The sequence below is a fragment of the Balaenoptera acutorostrata genome, chromosome 17, assembly GCF_949987535.1.
Source record: "Balaenoptera acutorostrata chromosome 17, mBalAcu1.1, whole genome shotgun sequence".
In the NCBI taxonomy this organism is placed as follows: Eukaryota; Metazoa; Chordata; class Mammalia; order Artiodactyla; family Balaenopteridae; genus Balaenoptera; species Balaenoptera acutorostrata.
The window spans coordinates 54390210-54407308 of record NC_080080.1 but is presented as its reverse complement, the minus strand read 5'-3'; the positions used below and the strand labels follow the sequence as shown (position 1 = coordinate 54407308).

The 17099-nt window shown below is 35.7% G+C and overlaps 1 protein-coding gene across 6 annotated transcripts in view; it reads left to right on the top strand.

The window, feature by feature from the left end:
• Positions 1–16898, top strand: part of RALYL (RALY RNA binding protein like) — an 816695-nt gene extending 799797 nt beyond the window's left edge. For all 6 annotated transcript variants that reach the window (XM_007180154.2, XM_057532504.1, XM_007180151.2 and 3 more), the window contains one exon: positions 15785–16898. In XM_007180154.2, the coding sequence (XP_007180216.1) occupies positions 15785–15802 (18 nt within the window). In that variant the 3' untranslated portion in view covers positions 15803–16898. The remainder of the gene's footprint in view (positions 1–15784) is intronic.
• The last annotated feature ends 201 nt before the right edge of the window (positions 16899–17099 follow it).

Here is a 17099-nt window from a genome sequence, read left to right as displayed (position 1 = left end):
CTTCCAGTATTCAGTAGGTGTTCTGTAAGAGTTGTTCCACATGTACATGTATTTCTGATGTATTTGTGGGGAGGAAGGTGATCTCTGCATCTTACTCTTCCACCGTCTTAAATCTCCTCTCTTGAATTATTTTAATGTTCCAAATATAATTGATCCATTACCAAGTGTTAAATGCATAGGACTTTACTGATTTTGTACTGCTAGTTTTTAAAACATTGAGTGTGATGTACTTCAAAAACCTCAGAATAAATATTTTAAAAGTAGTTAAATGACTGTGATCATTTAATAAATATCAATGCAAGAAACTTGTACTTGAGCAAGCTAAGAAAGTCATTACAGCAGTATTTCTGATGGAACCAATGTTATACCTGTTCAAGCTACACTGAATCTAATAATCTGTGACAGAATAAATGGGAAAAGTTATGAAAGCTTTTCATTAAGTCAGAAATTGAAAGAAAGGAAAAACATGGCTTGTTTCAATTTTATTCATAGTTCAACAGATAGGATCCCAGTGGAAAAGAAATTAATTGTCTAAATAGTGCCAACCTTTTATAATCCTTGCCCCGTATTCTGGAACTTAATCCCTGAATCTATTTTCCTGCAATGGTATGAAATTTTTATCCAGGCAGCATTTGAATTGCAAAGGGTCATCTTCAGTTCACACCCTCCCACCCCCATCCCCCCTCCCCCACCCCACCACCCACTCCCACACCCTGTGTCTTCATCACCAAAGCAGTAGGGGGCTATGTCTGGCTGTTCCCCATGCATAAAACTCTCACAGGTGCAAACCAGCCCACACTATCAGTCCTATTCTACCTCAGAATCTTCCCTCACAAACCTTCACTGTCTCTAGGATGGCTCTGAATATAGAAAAATCACAAGCTCCAGGGTAGCCTGGGATAAAATGAACATTCAGGCCTTTGAAGTCTGAAAAGAATTCTAATCAACTGGAACCTGATAAGTATTCTGGATACCTCATGCATTTTTGATATTTTCTATCTTGCCACATTTTTAGGAATACATTTTAATAATGTTCAGTAACATTTCCTAAAAGCAAACTTTGCTAGCCTGTGGTCTACTGGAAGTAACAGCTATAGCTGTCATTTCAAACTGTGTGAATTGGACAAGGTGTGAAATCTTTGGGGCTTAGTTGTCTCAAAAATGTAGAAAAATAGCTTATCTTTAAAAAGGCAGAAAGCTGAAAAAGTGTGATATAATATATCATACACACACACATACACACACACACAGACAGATTTTTATTTCATTCCAAGTCAAAAAATAAAAGGAGGAAAAGGAAACAATACTTCCATTTTCACTTTCTTCCAGGAATAATAATGAGTTTTTATATACATCATTTCATCTATTGCCTAAAATAACTTTGGGGAGTAGGTATTTTATAAGTAACTAGTTTTAAAGACGTTAAGTAACCTCCCAAAGGTCATCATGATAATAAAGGCAGAATCAAGATTCAACCACGGTCTGTAAGATTCCAGTGACCTTAGATATTTCACGGATTACTGTTCACAGATTTTATTGATTTTAATCTGTGCTGTACTCTTATGATTTTTGCCATATCTATAAACCATTGGTAGTATTTTAACTTAATTTTTAAAATTAAATTGTCTTATCTTTTTTAATTTAAAATAAATGTATCTTTAAAACTAAACTTTAGTCCATTCCAGTAAATGAAAAACCATGTTATCCTTTTTCATAAGTAAGAAATATATTTTAAATAAATGTAATGAAAAGACAGAATTTTTTTTAATTTAGCTTGGTTTGTTTCATATGTTGAAAAATCTTGTGTTCCTTCTTCTCTCTCTCTCTCTCATTAAAAAATATCATAGACTATAATAGAGAAATGTCAGAACAAGCATGAGCAGAAATTTTCTCTTTAATGCAATCAGAACTGGAAGAACACTGAGAAGGACAATTGATGATTCAATGTTTTTCATGCATCTTCCCACCTAACAATGTCTTGGGCACCTTCAGCAGTTTGTTTACCACTCTGCAAACGTGGAGCTCAGTTGTGCTACCCTGCACTTCACGCTTGATGTGATGATGACTGAATGACATCCTGATTGGCCATCACGCTCCTGCAGTCATCTGCCTTGCACAGTTTTCTACTTGAAATTGGCAGAAATTTTGTATGCAAATGAATTGTTAGCTCACATTAGAAAAGTATGTCAAATTTTATACAATTTGATATGTGTTTTTAATCATGTGCATAGCTTCTCCATTAAAATAACTTGAGTGCACCTCATTCTTCTGGATTTTATCTGTGTGCTAAAAGTAAACGATTTTTGCTCCTGTAAAAAATATTCAATATCATCTCCTTAAAAAAAGTTTTCTTAACCTTTACTACAAGAAAAACGTTCATATGAATCGAAAGAGTTTGAAATATCATAGTATGTATATGAAAAGTAATAACTGTGAAACCAGTTATTCTCAAATTTTACCCAGAATTTTAAATGGTTTTAAAATTTAAGATACATTTCATTTTCTAATCTTTGGGGCCACATTTGCTCTCCATAAATACTGATGCTACAAGCAAAGGACATTTTTCTTTGAACTATCTCTGTAAACATAAATCGAGTAACTATATCTGGAAGTAAATTAGGTTGAAAAAATTCACCCATATAATTGATTTTTTCCCTATGTGAGGTATAGTATTTTCTTATGGTATATTTTCTTCTGGTAAAATTGTTTATTCCTTTTTGTAGTTCAAATGGTTCAGCCAATGAGATGATTACACTAAAATATTCAATAACTGTTAGCTATTATTATTGCTTTATAGGTATGTAAGCATTGACAGTGTTATAAGAAGAAAAAAATGAGATAGAAGTCCAGTTACAAAATAACATTGTCCATCACCCCCTAAAATAAAATTTATTTAAAGTGTAGTAAGGCTATGTGCAGATAAACAAGTAAATATTTGTAATTATTCTTTGTGACTCAGAAGCCAGTCTCCTGTGCTCTTTTATTTGCCTATATTGTTAGCAGCAAAATAGAGAATCTGCAAAATCGTGTCACAAGTGCCTTCCCTATCAGCTTCCCAGCACTCATCTACCAAAACTCCATTAGACAAAATGTAGCTCCTGAGGCCCGAACAAACCAACAAAATCCTTGGGGACATTCTGTCTAAAACTTCACCTGCACAATTATTTCCCCAGCACCTCCCACCAAGGACGCACATTTTTTAGAGGAAGGTTTTTGTGGAGAGCATGTCATTGCCTACATTCAGACATGGGGCATCTATTCTGTGATGGTTATTTCAAATCAAGTATTTATTTTAATTTGGCCTTCAAGTAAGGGCAACTTAATGCGATTCTGGACTGGATTTTTTTTACCACTTCCAATTAGACCCTCGGCAGGTGACTATCTTTCCTTGTGCCTCAGACTTCTCTTCATTAAGATGAGTATTTGTAAAATGCTTCAGAACTCATTTATCATTTCAGATGTACATTGCAAACGTAGGAGATATTATATTTATGGTCCAAGTAATACCACATAGTGCTTATGCAGCAAAAAAACTCCAGGGGTAGGTGATAACAGCAAAAAGCCAGGCAGACACAGTGCCCTTTCTCTTTAGCACACGACACAGTTTAGTGATCAATCATGAGCCTTCTGTGGATTTGCACAATCAAATCCGATGAACAGGTGATGCTACAGCATTCTGTTCAGGTCCATAAAATGTTACTTCCTAGAGGAATCTAATTATAAAGGAAAAATCTTTTCAAATAAAAGTTTGTTTTCTGATTTGGGGAAAGACTGGTTCACAGAAATTTTCTAGGAGAGAACTCAGCTTATGTTAAATTATTTCATTAATTTATTGAATTAAAATGCTCCCAGCTCTTATTTATCTTTATCCATATCAGAACGATCATATAACTGATACTATTTCTAAATTCTACATTTTCTTATAATATAAAAAGGAAAACAGAGGTAAGTGAGCTGGTATCCTAAGCCTATTTCAAAAAGTAACTAGCAGTGGATATGACAAAGTCCAATTTCCAATTCCTTCTACATGTTACAATTCTGGGATTTTTTTTTTACAGTCATAATAATCCAAGGCACTATGACTCTGAAATCTCTCTGAGTCATTCAGGATTTTATTACATCCAGCATAATTTGAGTGCTAAGAGTATTTTGATAATATTCCAAAGCTTCAGATTTTTAAATTAACTGTATTTCTCAAATATACTGATAAAAACAAGGTTTTATTAATACAATAATAGCATAATTATTTCTTTCACTTCACTATTTCACTTGCTCTCTCAGATTAATTTTGCTCAATTTTGAAATTGAAGCTATTTTATTTTCTAATTCTTTGACAGGTGTATACAGTAAATTTAATTAAATTAAATGAGAATTGTTAAATAACCATGAAAACCTTCCGCCAGCTATTCTGAATAGTCATGAATTAACTATACAATTTCTAGTGGCTTTTAAAATTCAGCCTCTAAACCAATCAATTCTAAATCACATTTTCAATTATATATAAAGTTATTTAAAATATTTCTTCTTGTGGTGCCAAAACTAATTACCCAAAGAACTGTAGAAAGCAGTAAAATGTGTAAAATTTCAAAGTTCATAATAATCTCGGCATTAATCAGCATTTGGCTTCTAGCACTGGAATTAACTTAAACAATTTGGAGTATTATCTTGAAATTATCATTATCTTTACCAGCCCTGGGAGTAGCTAATGGTTGTTAGACACTGTATAATTAGCATGAGAAATCAGAAATCGATGTATGATCAAATACAAGTTATGTGCCAAATAAAATTACTGTAATTTATCAATTCAGCTACTCAAATATGATTGTCAGTGAGCCCAAAACACTCAAAACACAATTATAATTAACTTCAGAAAGTATCAGGGAACAGTCTGGGAAAAATTAAAAGAAATGTTTTAATACTTTGTATAAGAGAGCATTCAAGCTCTGGTAAATCATATAATTTAGCAATTATTTTTCAGTAGTAAATTAATTAAATTTTTACACAGACTTTTTAAACAATAAAACTTGTAACCCACATTAGATAATTTTACTCTGAAGTTAAATGTTCTTTTTTCTTAATCAAATGTATTTTTACAACATAAAATGTCTCCTTTAGACAGAGGCCTAAGTTCCCTGGTGGTCTAGTGGTTAGGATTCGGTGCTCTCCTTTAGACAGGTACCTAAATCAAGTTTTTAATTTAAATGATTTTGAATTAATTCAAGACAGAACTTTAAAAAAAAATCCAGAGAAAGGCAGGTGGGAGGTTATATGCAAATCCTAGTACTTTCCCAGTAATTCCATCTCTTTTGTCCCACTCATCATAGGCGCACCAGTGTATTTTCACATCCCAGTTGAGATCACCTATGCTAAAATTAATGATGTGCCCAGTCTGCCTGCTTCCTGTCCTTCTTACAACTGGGCAGAACAGAATATTAGAGAAAACACTGGTCTTAAATAAAGCAGCCTGGGTTTGATTTAGTCAAGACAATCACTGTCTGATCCAAGGATTTGTGAGTGATATGAGGATGATTCTTGCCCAACAACCTACCTCAATGGTTTCTCATAAAAATCAAATGGGGGGGGCTTCCCTGGTGGCGCAGTGGCTGGGAGTCTGCCTGCTAGTGCAGGGGACACGGGTTCGAGCCCTGGTCTGGGAGGATCCCACATGCTGCAGAGCAACTGGGCCCGTGAGCCACAACTGCTGAGCCTGCGTGTCTGGAGCCTGTGCTCCGCAACAAGAGAGGCCACGATAGTGAGAGGCCCGCGCACCGCGATGAAGAGTGGCGCCCGCTTGCCGCAACTGGAGAAAGACCTCGCACAGAAACGAAGACCCAACACAGCCAAAAAAATAAATAAATTAATAAAAAAAAAATCAAATGGGAATATATATATAAAGTATTTTATAAACTTTCACACAGTATACAAATAAAAGTTATTATTGATGCTTGTGGCCCATACCCACAGTGTTAACCCAGTCCCAGATTCTAAGAATAGTCCAAACCCAATCTCTACTCGGGGCAAATTAAGGGAGTCTTAGCTAAGTAATTAAGATGCTTCAGACTGTAAGACATTCTTGTTGTCTCTCTTACTGTAAATTTATTAGTTTCTCTAGGTTTATTCTAACAACTGTATCCTTCCTTATTCCTGGGAACAAATGGGGTCCCAAAATATAAATGAATAAGTGAATCAAAACAAGAAAATCTTATTCTTCAGATTCCTGCTCTAATGTTCTGTCTAATACCAGTTCACCTCCCCCTGGAGTTGGTCTCTGCCTTCCTCTCTCTTACTATCTTTGGAGAAATGACCTGAATCCATGTCCCATAGACGGGAATCTCCTGGTACTTCTATACCTCTCAAATTCTGTCTGACTGTCTGATATGTTACCACACTCTAGGTTTTGTCTCAATATATTGTTCAGCCAATTAGCAGATTTAGACTCAAAGAAGCAAATTCTCTTCTAACCACTATTATCTACAAATGGAGCAAGATTCCTTGTGAGGTAAAGAGTTCTGTATCCCCCTAAGCTAGTCAGGACAAAGCTATGTACCCACCAGCAATGGAAAGCCCTGCTGCTTTGGTTGGGAGGTTAGACAAGATCATTCTATAATCCTAGGTCACCTGCTTAACTCCTCTGTTGCTCTGATTTGCTAATGCTTCTGGAATGACAATAGAGAGGACAATGTATGCCTTCTGACATTGTTGTTCTTTACCACACTAAACAAATTGTTCCTATGATGAATCCAAAAAAGAAGATACTATTCCCCTCTTATTTGAATATTATTTGTGATTTCAGTTAAATGAAATGTACTCCAGAAACACAAATGATCTGTGTGTTTAGATGTAAAGACTATTACTGCACTAATGTATTTGTTAGAGATATTAGTAATTAGATACAAAAATGATGTAATTAACTCTGAAAATATTTTTTTTAATTACATATAGTAAGCCATGTCCCAAACCAAATATCCATAAAGAATATGGCATTTCTAATTGTAATTTTACATTACCACGCTATTTTCAGTTCAATATCGAAAACTCTTTATATTGTATCTGGTATCATCAATGTCATAAACTAAAACGTGAATGTCAAAAGTTTAGCAGTCACTTTATAATATTTGTAGGAACACAATTTATTTGAATTTGGTAAATAAAGTTAAATTAACATTAATTTTGTTTTCTTTTTCCTTTTACTTTTATGATGGTTTTATAATATTGTTTTGTATTTTCCTTCATTTTATGAGAGGACATCAAACATCTGAACATTATTTATGTAGTAAATCCAATGATGCTATAGAAAATGACTGATTTTCCCAGTCTTTACATCTTTCCATTTGGTTATGGAATAACAAAGCCTAATGATTTGGATATTTGTGATCCAATATAGTATAAATAGCTAGGGTTTTGTCTCTTGGTCATGAGACACAGATGGAAAATAAGATAAAGACATGGGAATAATGGGCAGAATAATGGGTGTGGATTATAAAACTGAACTGTTAGGAATCAGAGGGAAAAATAAGTAAGGAGAGAGAAAATGGGATGGAGATAGGAAAGAAGCAGTAAGAGTGACCAGGTAGCACGTCCAGAAGACAGTTGGCCAGTGGAGTCATAACTTGCCAAAAATCACTATAGTTAATGTGCACTACAGATTGGGTCATAAGTTGCACCCAACTTAAATAAGTTTGATGGTATTTAGGACAACTGAAGCCAGAGAACTCCCACCAAAATAACTATATAAGCTAGTAAATTAAACATCCCTAGTTCCACGGATGCTGATAAAAGACAGGAGACTCCTGAAAAAAAAGACTCAGCTACTCACCTCAAGAGAGTACAAGTATCAGGATAGCTGCACTGATTTCTTTGACCCAAGACCCACGTCAGAGATGGAAGGCCAGGTAGAGTTTGCATGCACCGCAGGAGAGAGACCTTGAGTTTAGGAGATCCAATTTCCTAACAAGCAGTAATCAAACCTGTTCTTTGTCCAGAGGGAAACAAGATTTATTGCAGAACTATGTGATACATTCCTGAGTACAGTCCTCAGTTCTCAGGATTGCCAGCCAAATAAATAATCCTGAGAAGTGGGCTTTGAGAAAGAATAGTCAGTTTTGTGATGTTAGCACACTCAGCAAGACATGTAGGAATGTGAGCGGCCCACAAGGAATGCCTCTCAACAGTGAAACAAAGTGGTTCTCAAAGAGCAGGATGCCCAGATTAGCATCACTCACAGCCTTAAAAGAAATGCAATTTCTTGGGCCTCATTTCAGACCTAGTTGTCTTAGACCATTCAGGCTACTATAACAATAGACCACAGACTGGGTGGCTTATCAACAACAAACATTTATTTCTCACAGTTCTGGAGGCTGGGAAGTCCAAGATCACAGCATCGACAGGTTTGGTGTCTGGTGAGAGCCCACTTCTTAGTTCATAGACTGATGTCTTTTCACTGTGTCCTCACATTGCAGAAGGGGTGATGAAGCTCTGGGAGGAAAAGCTTCCTCTTTTCTAAGGACACTAATCCAATTTTTGAGGATTCTATCTCATGATCAAATAATTTACCCAAAGCCCTACCTCCTAATATGATCACATTGGGCATTAGAATTTCAACATACAAATTTGGAGAAGACACAACATTCAGCCCGCAAGACTAGAAAAACAGAAATTCAGCAATCTGAGTTTAACAAATCCACTCAGTAATTCTGAGACCCACTAAAGTTTGAGAACCAACAGTGTAATGAAAAGAATTCTTGATAGCAGTCAGGATCCCAGAACTAGTCAAGGCTTCGACCAACTACCTGAACACGTTACTCAGGTTGTCTGTGCCTTAGTATCTTCACCTATAGCAGGAAGAGATAATTTTTTTTTTTTAACTGGGGTATAGTTGTTTTACAATGTTGTGTTAGTTCCTACTGTACAGTGGAGTTCCCTGTGCTATAAAGCAGGTTCTCATTAGTTATCTATTTTATACATATTAGTGTATATATGTCAATCCCAATCTCCCAATTCATCCCACACCCCCTTTCCCCCTTGGTGTCCATATGTTTGTTCTCTACATCTGTGTCTTTATTTCTGCCTTGTAAACCGGTTCATCTGTACCATTTTTCTAGATTCCACATATATGCGTTAATATACGACATTTGTTTTTCTCTTTGTGACTTACTTCACTCTGTATGACAGTCTCTAGGTCCATCCGCATCTCAACAAATGACCCGATTCCTTTCCGTTTTATGGCTAACATTCCATTGTATATATGTACCACATCTTCTTTATCCATTTGTCTGTCAATGGGAACTTAGGTTGCTTCCATGACCTGGTTATTGTAACTAGTGCTGCAATGAACATTGGGGTGCATGTGTCTTTTTGAATTATTCCTTATTGCTCATATTTGTTGAAGTCCTCTATTCCTTGTCATGTAGCTTTATCAATATTGCCTGACCTTGAAATGCACATGGCAAGCATTGGTAAAACCAGGAGAGATCAGCTGGCAAAGCAGCTCCACAAGGTCTCATTACCATCCTCCACAGTCCATAGCCTGGGGCTAGCCTCCCAGGCTCCCAGAACTTCTTTGTCAGCGGGCTGGGACAGGAACAGTACCTCAGACAAATGTTAACCAATCTGGAATAGGCTGGCCAATCAACCCAGAACATCCGTTTATGCATTTATAGGGAGACTAACTGAAAGAGAGGCTAGCCCAATGTTCTCTGGCCTGAGCTTTCTCTTCCAGTAAAGCAAGCTGCTCAGAATTGTAATCAGAAGTTCTACTTGGAAAACATGGATTTAGAACAGAGTGTTGATCGAATGTTCTTAGTCTGTCTGATGTGTCCGTGTCTGTAATAGGAATATACCTGTCATTACGGGCCAAGTACATTTCCAGGGTCTGGCCACCTTCTCCTGTGGACAGCCCCTGAATGGCACAGCCAAACTGTCCTCTGAGACTTTCCTGTTTTTCTGTGCTTGCAGTGCCAAATAAGTCTCTCTCAGATCAACACATTTTTTTCCTTTGGCTGATTTAATAATCTTCAGTTATGTTCTAATCAAGTCTCAAAGACCCTAAAATCTTCAGCCTGTCTTAAGTGACATTGCATATTCTCTGCCCTGATCATTTCAGTTTTGATCTTCAAGTTATAGTCTCAGAAGACAATTTGATCATCTTATTTCCAAATTTCTGGCTGGTTACTACACTTTTGTTTTCTCCTCTGTTTTCCACACCCTGCTTCCCTAAATGGTCATCACCCTAGTAAAACTGCACTTCTTCTCAGGTGGGACTCGAACCAGCCAAAACTCAGACTGGGACTTGAACCCATGATCCCTGACTTAGGAGGGGACTCAAACCCACTGTCTTTTCATTGAAACTGCTCATCTGGTGTCAGGATTTACTGAAGCTCAGGTTATTTTGTGTCGGTGCAGAAAGAATTCAGTGAGAAGCAAAGTTGCAGGCAAAGAGTGAATTTATTAACATAGGATGCTTGTGAGAAATACAAGTGAGCAGGTGGTAGAGGCTCTGCCTCAAGGACTGAGAGGACTTTATTTTCATAAACAAAAGTGGGGAGGGGGAGAAGATCACCTTCTTCCACATTCTTAGGCAGACGTCTATGCTTACATCATTAGTTCCTCCTTTGACCCTATGTGGTTTAACTGGGACTATCGTGGCACTATTTAAATCATATGTATATTATTAGCAAAAGGATGGTAACATATACTATTAATAAAATATGGTAATTCATCTCAGGTTTTGGTATAATGTCCCCTTTCACCTATATTTCTGTCTTGACTACATGCAGAAGTGCTACTCTTCAAGAACTATTAACTGTCTGACTTCATGTAACAAGATTAAGACTCCATATCTATTGTCTTCTGTTTTAACTATCAGGGTTTGTGGCTTGAGTGTGTCCGGTGCTTGGATGTACCTGGTCTTCCTTCAAGGTAGTGTAGATTGTTGCTAGGTTACTGGATTCTTTCCTTGAGTGGTCATTAGCTTATAACAGTCTCCCAAACTCCCTTAAAATTCCCTTTCTATCTTGAATCCCCTAGTGGGGTTTCTAAACTGACTATTTAGTTATCCTACTCTACCCCTATCACCAGGATTGGAGACTATCAGCCTCCAAGAATCACATAGTAGAGCAGCTGCCTTCATTTGTACCATTCCAGTGAGTTACTTCCCTCTTGGTTTTCATTCCATTATGGATTTTCTGATGTGATTATTTCACCTTACAGTATAATGCAATTTTGGCCCCAAGAGCTTATTAATAGAAGGTAAGTTTTAATTTATAATGAACAGTCGCTCCTGGGAATCTATTTATGTTATTTAGAAATTTGAATTGAATTGAATTGGATCTCATTTGTAATAAGGGATTTGTAAAAACCAAATATATTCACATTGTCTATAAAAAGTGAATGACTGAATAATTACTCAATAAACATAATTAGTGGTGACAACAAATATAGATTATTCTCGTTCATGAGACTTGCTTTTCCATAAAATGTTATATAGCTTGCTTTATCCACATATTTTCATTTACTTTTTTTGCTCTGTAGATGCTATTTAGAAATATAGATTACTATATCTATTTATTAGTTATAAATCTCAAATAGAAAAAAGATAACCAGAAGCATTTCTGACATGAAAGAAAGAATATTTCTTTAAAAGTATTATGCTTTTTTTTGGTAAAACTCTAAATAAGGTGTATTTATTCAATATATTTCTGTACTTATTTTATTTCAAATATATTACTGCATGAGGTTTAAAATTTAATGTGCTTTCCCTGTAGATTAATACTATCCTTTTCATCTTTGTCAAATAGAAGTAAATTGCTTGGTTCAATATAAACTAAGCACATTTGAATGGCTCTTCTTTGTTGTTTTTCAGAAATAGGAGAGATTGAGAGTTGAAAAAGAATTCATCATCAGGAGAATTTATTTTAAAAACATCCAAGCTCCTATACAGCCAGCAGATAAATTACCCACTAGTCAAGAGAAGGAAAGCACAATTAATTTCACATTATACTAAACCAATCAGCTCCTTAAGCGGCTGTCTTTTTTGAGAAAAAGCAGCAAGAATGTCATAGTTGTTCCTTCCTCCCATGCCTTTAGAAGCAAACAGCTAGTCTTTTCTCAGACTACAAATTCTATGGAAAGCAGGGTGAATATATATATATATATTTTTTTTTAATAAATTTATTTATTTTTGGCTACGTGCGTCTTCGTTGCTGTGCGTGGGCTTTCTCTAGTTGCAACAAGCGGGGGCTACTCTTCATTGCGGTGCACGTACTTCTCATTGAGGTGGCTTCTCTTGTTCCGGAGCACGGGCTCTAGGCACGTGGGCTTCAGTAACTGTGGCACGTGGGCTCAGTAGTTGTGGCACACGGGCTTAGTGCTCCGCTGCATGTTGTATCTTCCCAGACCAGGGATTGAACCTGTATCCCCTGCATTGGCAGGTGGATTCTTAACCACTGTGCCACCAGGGAAGTCCCAGGGTGAATATATTTTGTTGTTTTTAGATAAGGAGAATTATATTCATGACTTGTATCCATATTTTACAGTGCAAAGTTAATGAAGCTTTTGTCTTGTACTAGTGACAGGCAAATGCTTTGAAGTTTTATGACAAGGAAGTAAGACTTCAATAAATTATTTCCAAACCTACCTTTCTTCTTTCCAGGATAATTATTTTTATGTAATCATTTACCATCAAGGAATAAAGGAAGGGTTGAGGAGAAATCATGCTGGGGTAATGGAATATGCACAAAAAATCTGCAGGCTGCAGAAGGCTTAACAAAATGGATTGTTGCTAAACAACCATTCATTACGTTTTTTGAGACCAGCAGGATGGTGTAAGAATATACTAAATTAATGTCATCTGCCATCACTTAACCTGAAGAAACACAATGATTAGTAAACTTTACATACACAGCTGCTGCAGCATTTTAAGCATCTTCCATATGTAATAAGAAAGTGATCAATGGAGGCCTTGGAGGAAAGAGTGCAATGCGAGCATATAAAGAGCCTCGGTTCCTTCCTGCACACAGGTGTTATCCATCAAAACCCCCAAACCACAATGACTTGTGTCTGCATGTCAGTATCATTCTATAGGCTAAGTTTAATTCTCTTTATTAAGGTATTCATTTCGCATTGATAAGGGATGATTTTTAGTATGTGCATACAGGAAATGTACAAAATCTCCTTTACGCCATGCAAAAAGTAGCACACTGACTTTGAACCATTAAGTTCAAGACTTTGTGCTTTAAAGATTAATTTACTCTTCCCACGTACATGCACACAGCCTGGAACTACATAAAGAACACAAATAATAACGTTTTCATTTTAAAAAAATACATATATGTTTGATCAGTAAGGACATAATATAGATTGCATGAGGAAGAAGACAGGAAGAAGAAAAAGAAAGAGGGACTGAGGGAGAGAAGCAAAAAGTGAAAGAGAGAGAAAGAATATCAAAATATCAAAATGTACTTAGGCCTCACCCATGAAATTTTCTTTCCTGGGGATATAAGTTTTTTAATGCTTTGACTGGAGAAAAGACTATTAAGGGTATATATTTTGTTATTTTTAGTTGTTTGACTTATGAAAGCTTTTAATCAAAATTGTTAGGCATTTATTAGTAGGATTATATTTATAAGTAGAACAAGTTTTACAAAAGTACTTCTAAGAGTCCTTTGAAAAATGATTGTCCCTGATTAGTTAATTAAATGTTGTAAATGACATTTGTAAATTTTTACATATTATATATCATGTTTTTAAGTACTTCATTTGTCTGGTTTAACAAATAAAATCTTTCTGAGAAGGAGATAATTCTTAAAATCTAGTAAGTTAAATGTACCAATATGATGGCCTAAAGTTTTCTTAGACTTTCTAATATCACACATGAACATAAGATGTGGATGTAAGATTTCAGATCACAAAACTGCAATCTTATTTCTCAATTTTTAGTTGCATATTCTAAGCTGAAATCATAAGATTGTCACATTAATAGACTAAATTATCTGAAATAACATGTGTTTATAGTACCAAATGTTCACAGATTTCTTAACACAAAACTATTAGTACTATGATTTCTGTTCTTGTAAACATTTTATGTTCAACTCTAAATCTTCCTAGAATTAAAAGATATGTACTCACTAAGGAAGATGACATCCAGTTAACTAAAATTATTGAGGTGCACATCTATTCTTGAGTGTGAAACTTGCACACCCATGAAGGAAGAGAAAATACCATCCAGGTTCACTGAGTTCTTTTCAACTGTGATCTTGGTAGGACATGTGACGTGAAGCTGCAGACATCCAGAGCAACTCTCACCACCTCAACTGCCATACCAGTCTTTTTCATAAGCTCTATATCACAGGCCTCAAAACTTTAATAAAGGGTCAAGTTACCTAATTCTCTGACTACTCATAGGAGTCAGCAACTATTGGAAAGGGTAGCCTGTAGCTATGATCTGTCAGCCCTCACTCAGCCACATAAGAATGGGCCTTGGGTCTGGAATACTTTCTTACTGAGAAATAAAGAGCCCACGCAGTCAGTCTTACAGCCTTGTATGGAAATACTTTCCCTGTTTTAAGCTAAATAAGTGTTCCTTTGTCCTGCTTAAATGTGTACGTCAGTGGTCCTCAGACACACCTCCATCTTTTAGTATTTCAAACTCCATGAGAGTGGGTTCCAGGTCCTTCTACAGTAGCAACAGGGGTAGTCATAGACCAATTGTCCTCCATCTGCTGCCAAGGAGACTCGATATCTATAGGGACCAGCACACGCTATTAGAGCTGTAAAGTGTCGTTCCATCCAGCGCTTGACTGTGTTAGGTTTTCCTTGACAACTTTGATACCAAAATACAAAGACAAAAATGTTTGTAGTTCTCCCCTGGGATTGATAACCAGGAGCACTGCAAGGTATTCTGCTCCCCCAATATTGATAACTGATGCACTATGTTCTTCTCAGCAGCAACTCCCATCCAAATTGATTTGCTTGTCTTTGGTTCATAAGACATACACATAGGTTTCCCATCTAACTGCAAAAAACCTTTGAAGTTGATGGATAATAGGTGTAATTATATTTTTTACCTAATTAGAAAGACCTTGAACTTAATAGGATTCTAGGATAAATAAATGCCTTTTTCCACTAATCTAAATAAACTTGCATTATTTTATCTTCATATTCATATTCAATTTCTCAATTCAGTTCTTCAACCAATTGAATTTTGACTCTTATATGGTGTTTTCTGGCTCATGGTTGCACCATGAGTCTTCCACTGTCCTTCCTGCTTCTAGCTTTCTTCTTTTGCAACCAAGGTTGTGTAACTCAGATCAGAGCCCTGTACTGGCTTTTTCTCTTATCCCGGGTACGTAAGGCTTAAGAGTGCACTGTTCAAAGCCTTTTCCAGGGGAAAAACATCCTATTTTTCCTAATATCCATATCCTATGTTCACTCTTTAGGGGCAGCAAAGATTCATGAGCAGCCCAAATCTCTTTCCCTAGCCTAGAACTTCAAGTGGTTCTCTTCTGACCTGGACAAGAACTCAGGTTGAAAAATAATTGTTGATCTCAGTCAGTAAATTAGCTGGATTTTAAAAAATCTATCATGCTATAAATATAAATAATTTTAGTGTTGTGTACAGCAAAGGATCTGAGAACTTAAGCTTCTCAAAAGTATTTGTCCTAAAGACTTAAGACTTGTTTTATTCTTCTCCTAATTAAGCCTTAATTACCAACTTTTTTATTTATGCATGCTGTCAGCAATGAAACATAAATCTCTATATTTTAAAATACTTTTTTTCTTTTCTCAGTTTCTACAGATAAAGTGATTTGAAGTAATGAATGATGCCATGAAAGCAGAAAAGAAACTGTGACAACACCCAGAAATGTGAAAGGAGGCTTCTTACTGCATAACAGTATCTTTGGTTCAATTTATAAAAACCCAAATAAAATGGACAATATTGTTCAATTTTAGAAATTCCATTTCTTCTATGTTCTAAGCTGTATAATTGTCAGGTTTTATGGTTTAGATTGTAAATGTGTTTTTTCCCTTTGCTAATTATGTTTTTTTTTAAGTCTTAAAATGTGGAGGACATTTATGAATGGTAAGGGAGACACTGTATACAAATGTATATTTGTAAAAGCTATTTTTATGATTAGCATGTTTTACTGTTGATCATATATAAAAGTCAAGTGATATTGCAATTATACACTTAAAACTTATTTCCAACAATGTCATGTAAGAAAAGATGCATTGTATGCTAGTTTTTATAATTTATTTTTAAGTTATAGTTTAAAGTACTTCAGATCATAAGGATAAAATACTTGAAAAGTTTTATTTCTGCCCTCAATAAGCACCATTTTTGTTAATAAATACTGCAAATATTTCAGATGTAATTCAATAGCTAAAGGACTGTTGGTTTGACCTGTGATTAAATTGAGCATTCTCTGCTCGACTGAACTGAAATGACCCAATTATTACCCAATATTTCAGTCTGGGTAGGAGATCCCATGGACAGGTTTTAATGCCAATACAGGTGAGAACTAGATTCGCAGGGATGATTGCCTTGTCTTTGGATCCAAAAGTTCAAATTAGTACATACATCACTTCAGTTCATCTCCTATTACTAGGAACTCTCCATTCCCTGGTATTGCAAGTGTTTTCCAGATGCCCTTAGCCATTGTCTTGTGCTGTGGAAATGGAAGAAACCATCTTCACAGACTGTAGGAGAATTCAGCATATAATTTCTTAATAAATACTGTTTCTTTTAAAACAAAGTTGGTGTGTATCTTTCTTTTGGGGTGCACTTAGTTTTAATACTTGGTTTGAATTTTTAAGTAACTTGTAATGCCACAAAATCAATGCAACAATGAAAGTAGCATAACTTTATTAATATGCATATTATATGTTCTTTATGCCTTCACTTTTCATGGAATGACTTGTATTCTGGAGCATATTAATTTGTCATGTAATTGAAAGTCAGATGGCCCTCAATCCATGAAAGAAGGCACACTATGGTTTATATTTCTAGAAGGCATATTTTTTACTCCAAATATAGAATTTTAAGAAAATATTTCAAGATAGAAAGCAAAACTACTTGAGCATAGGTATTTATGCTCTGTGCA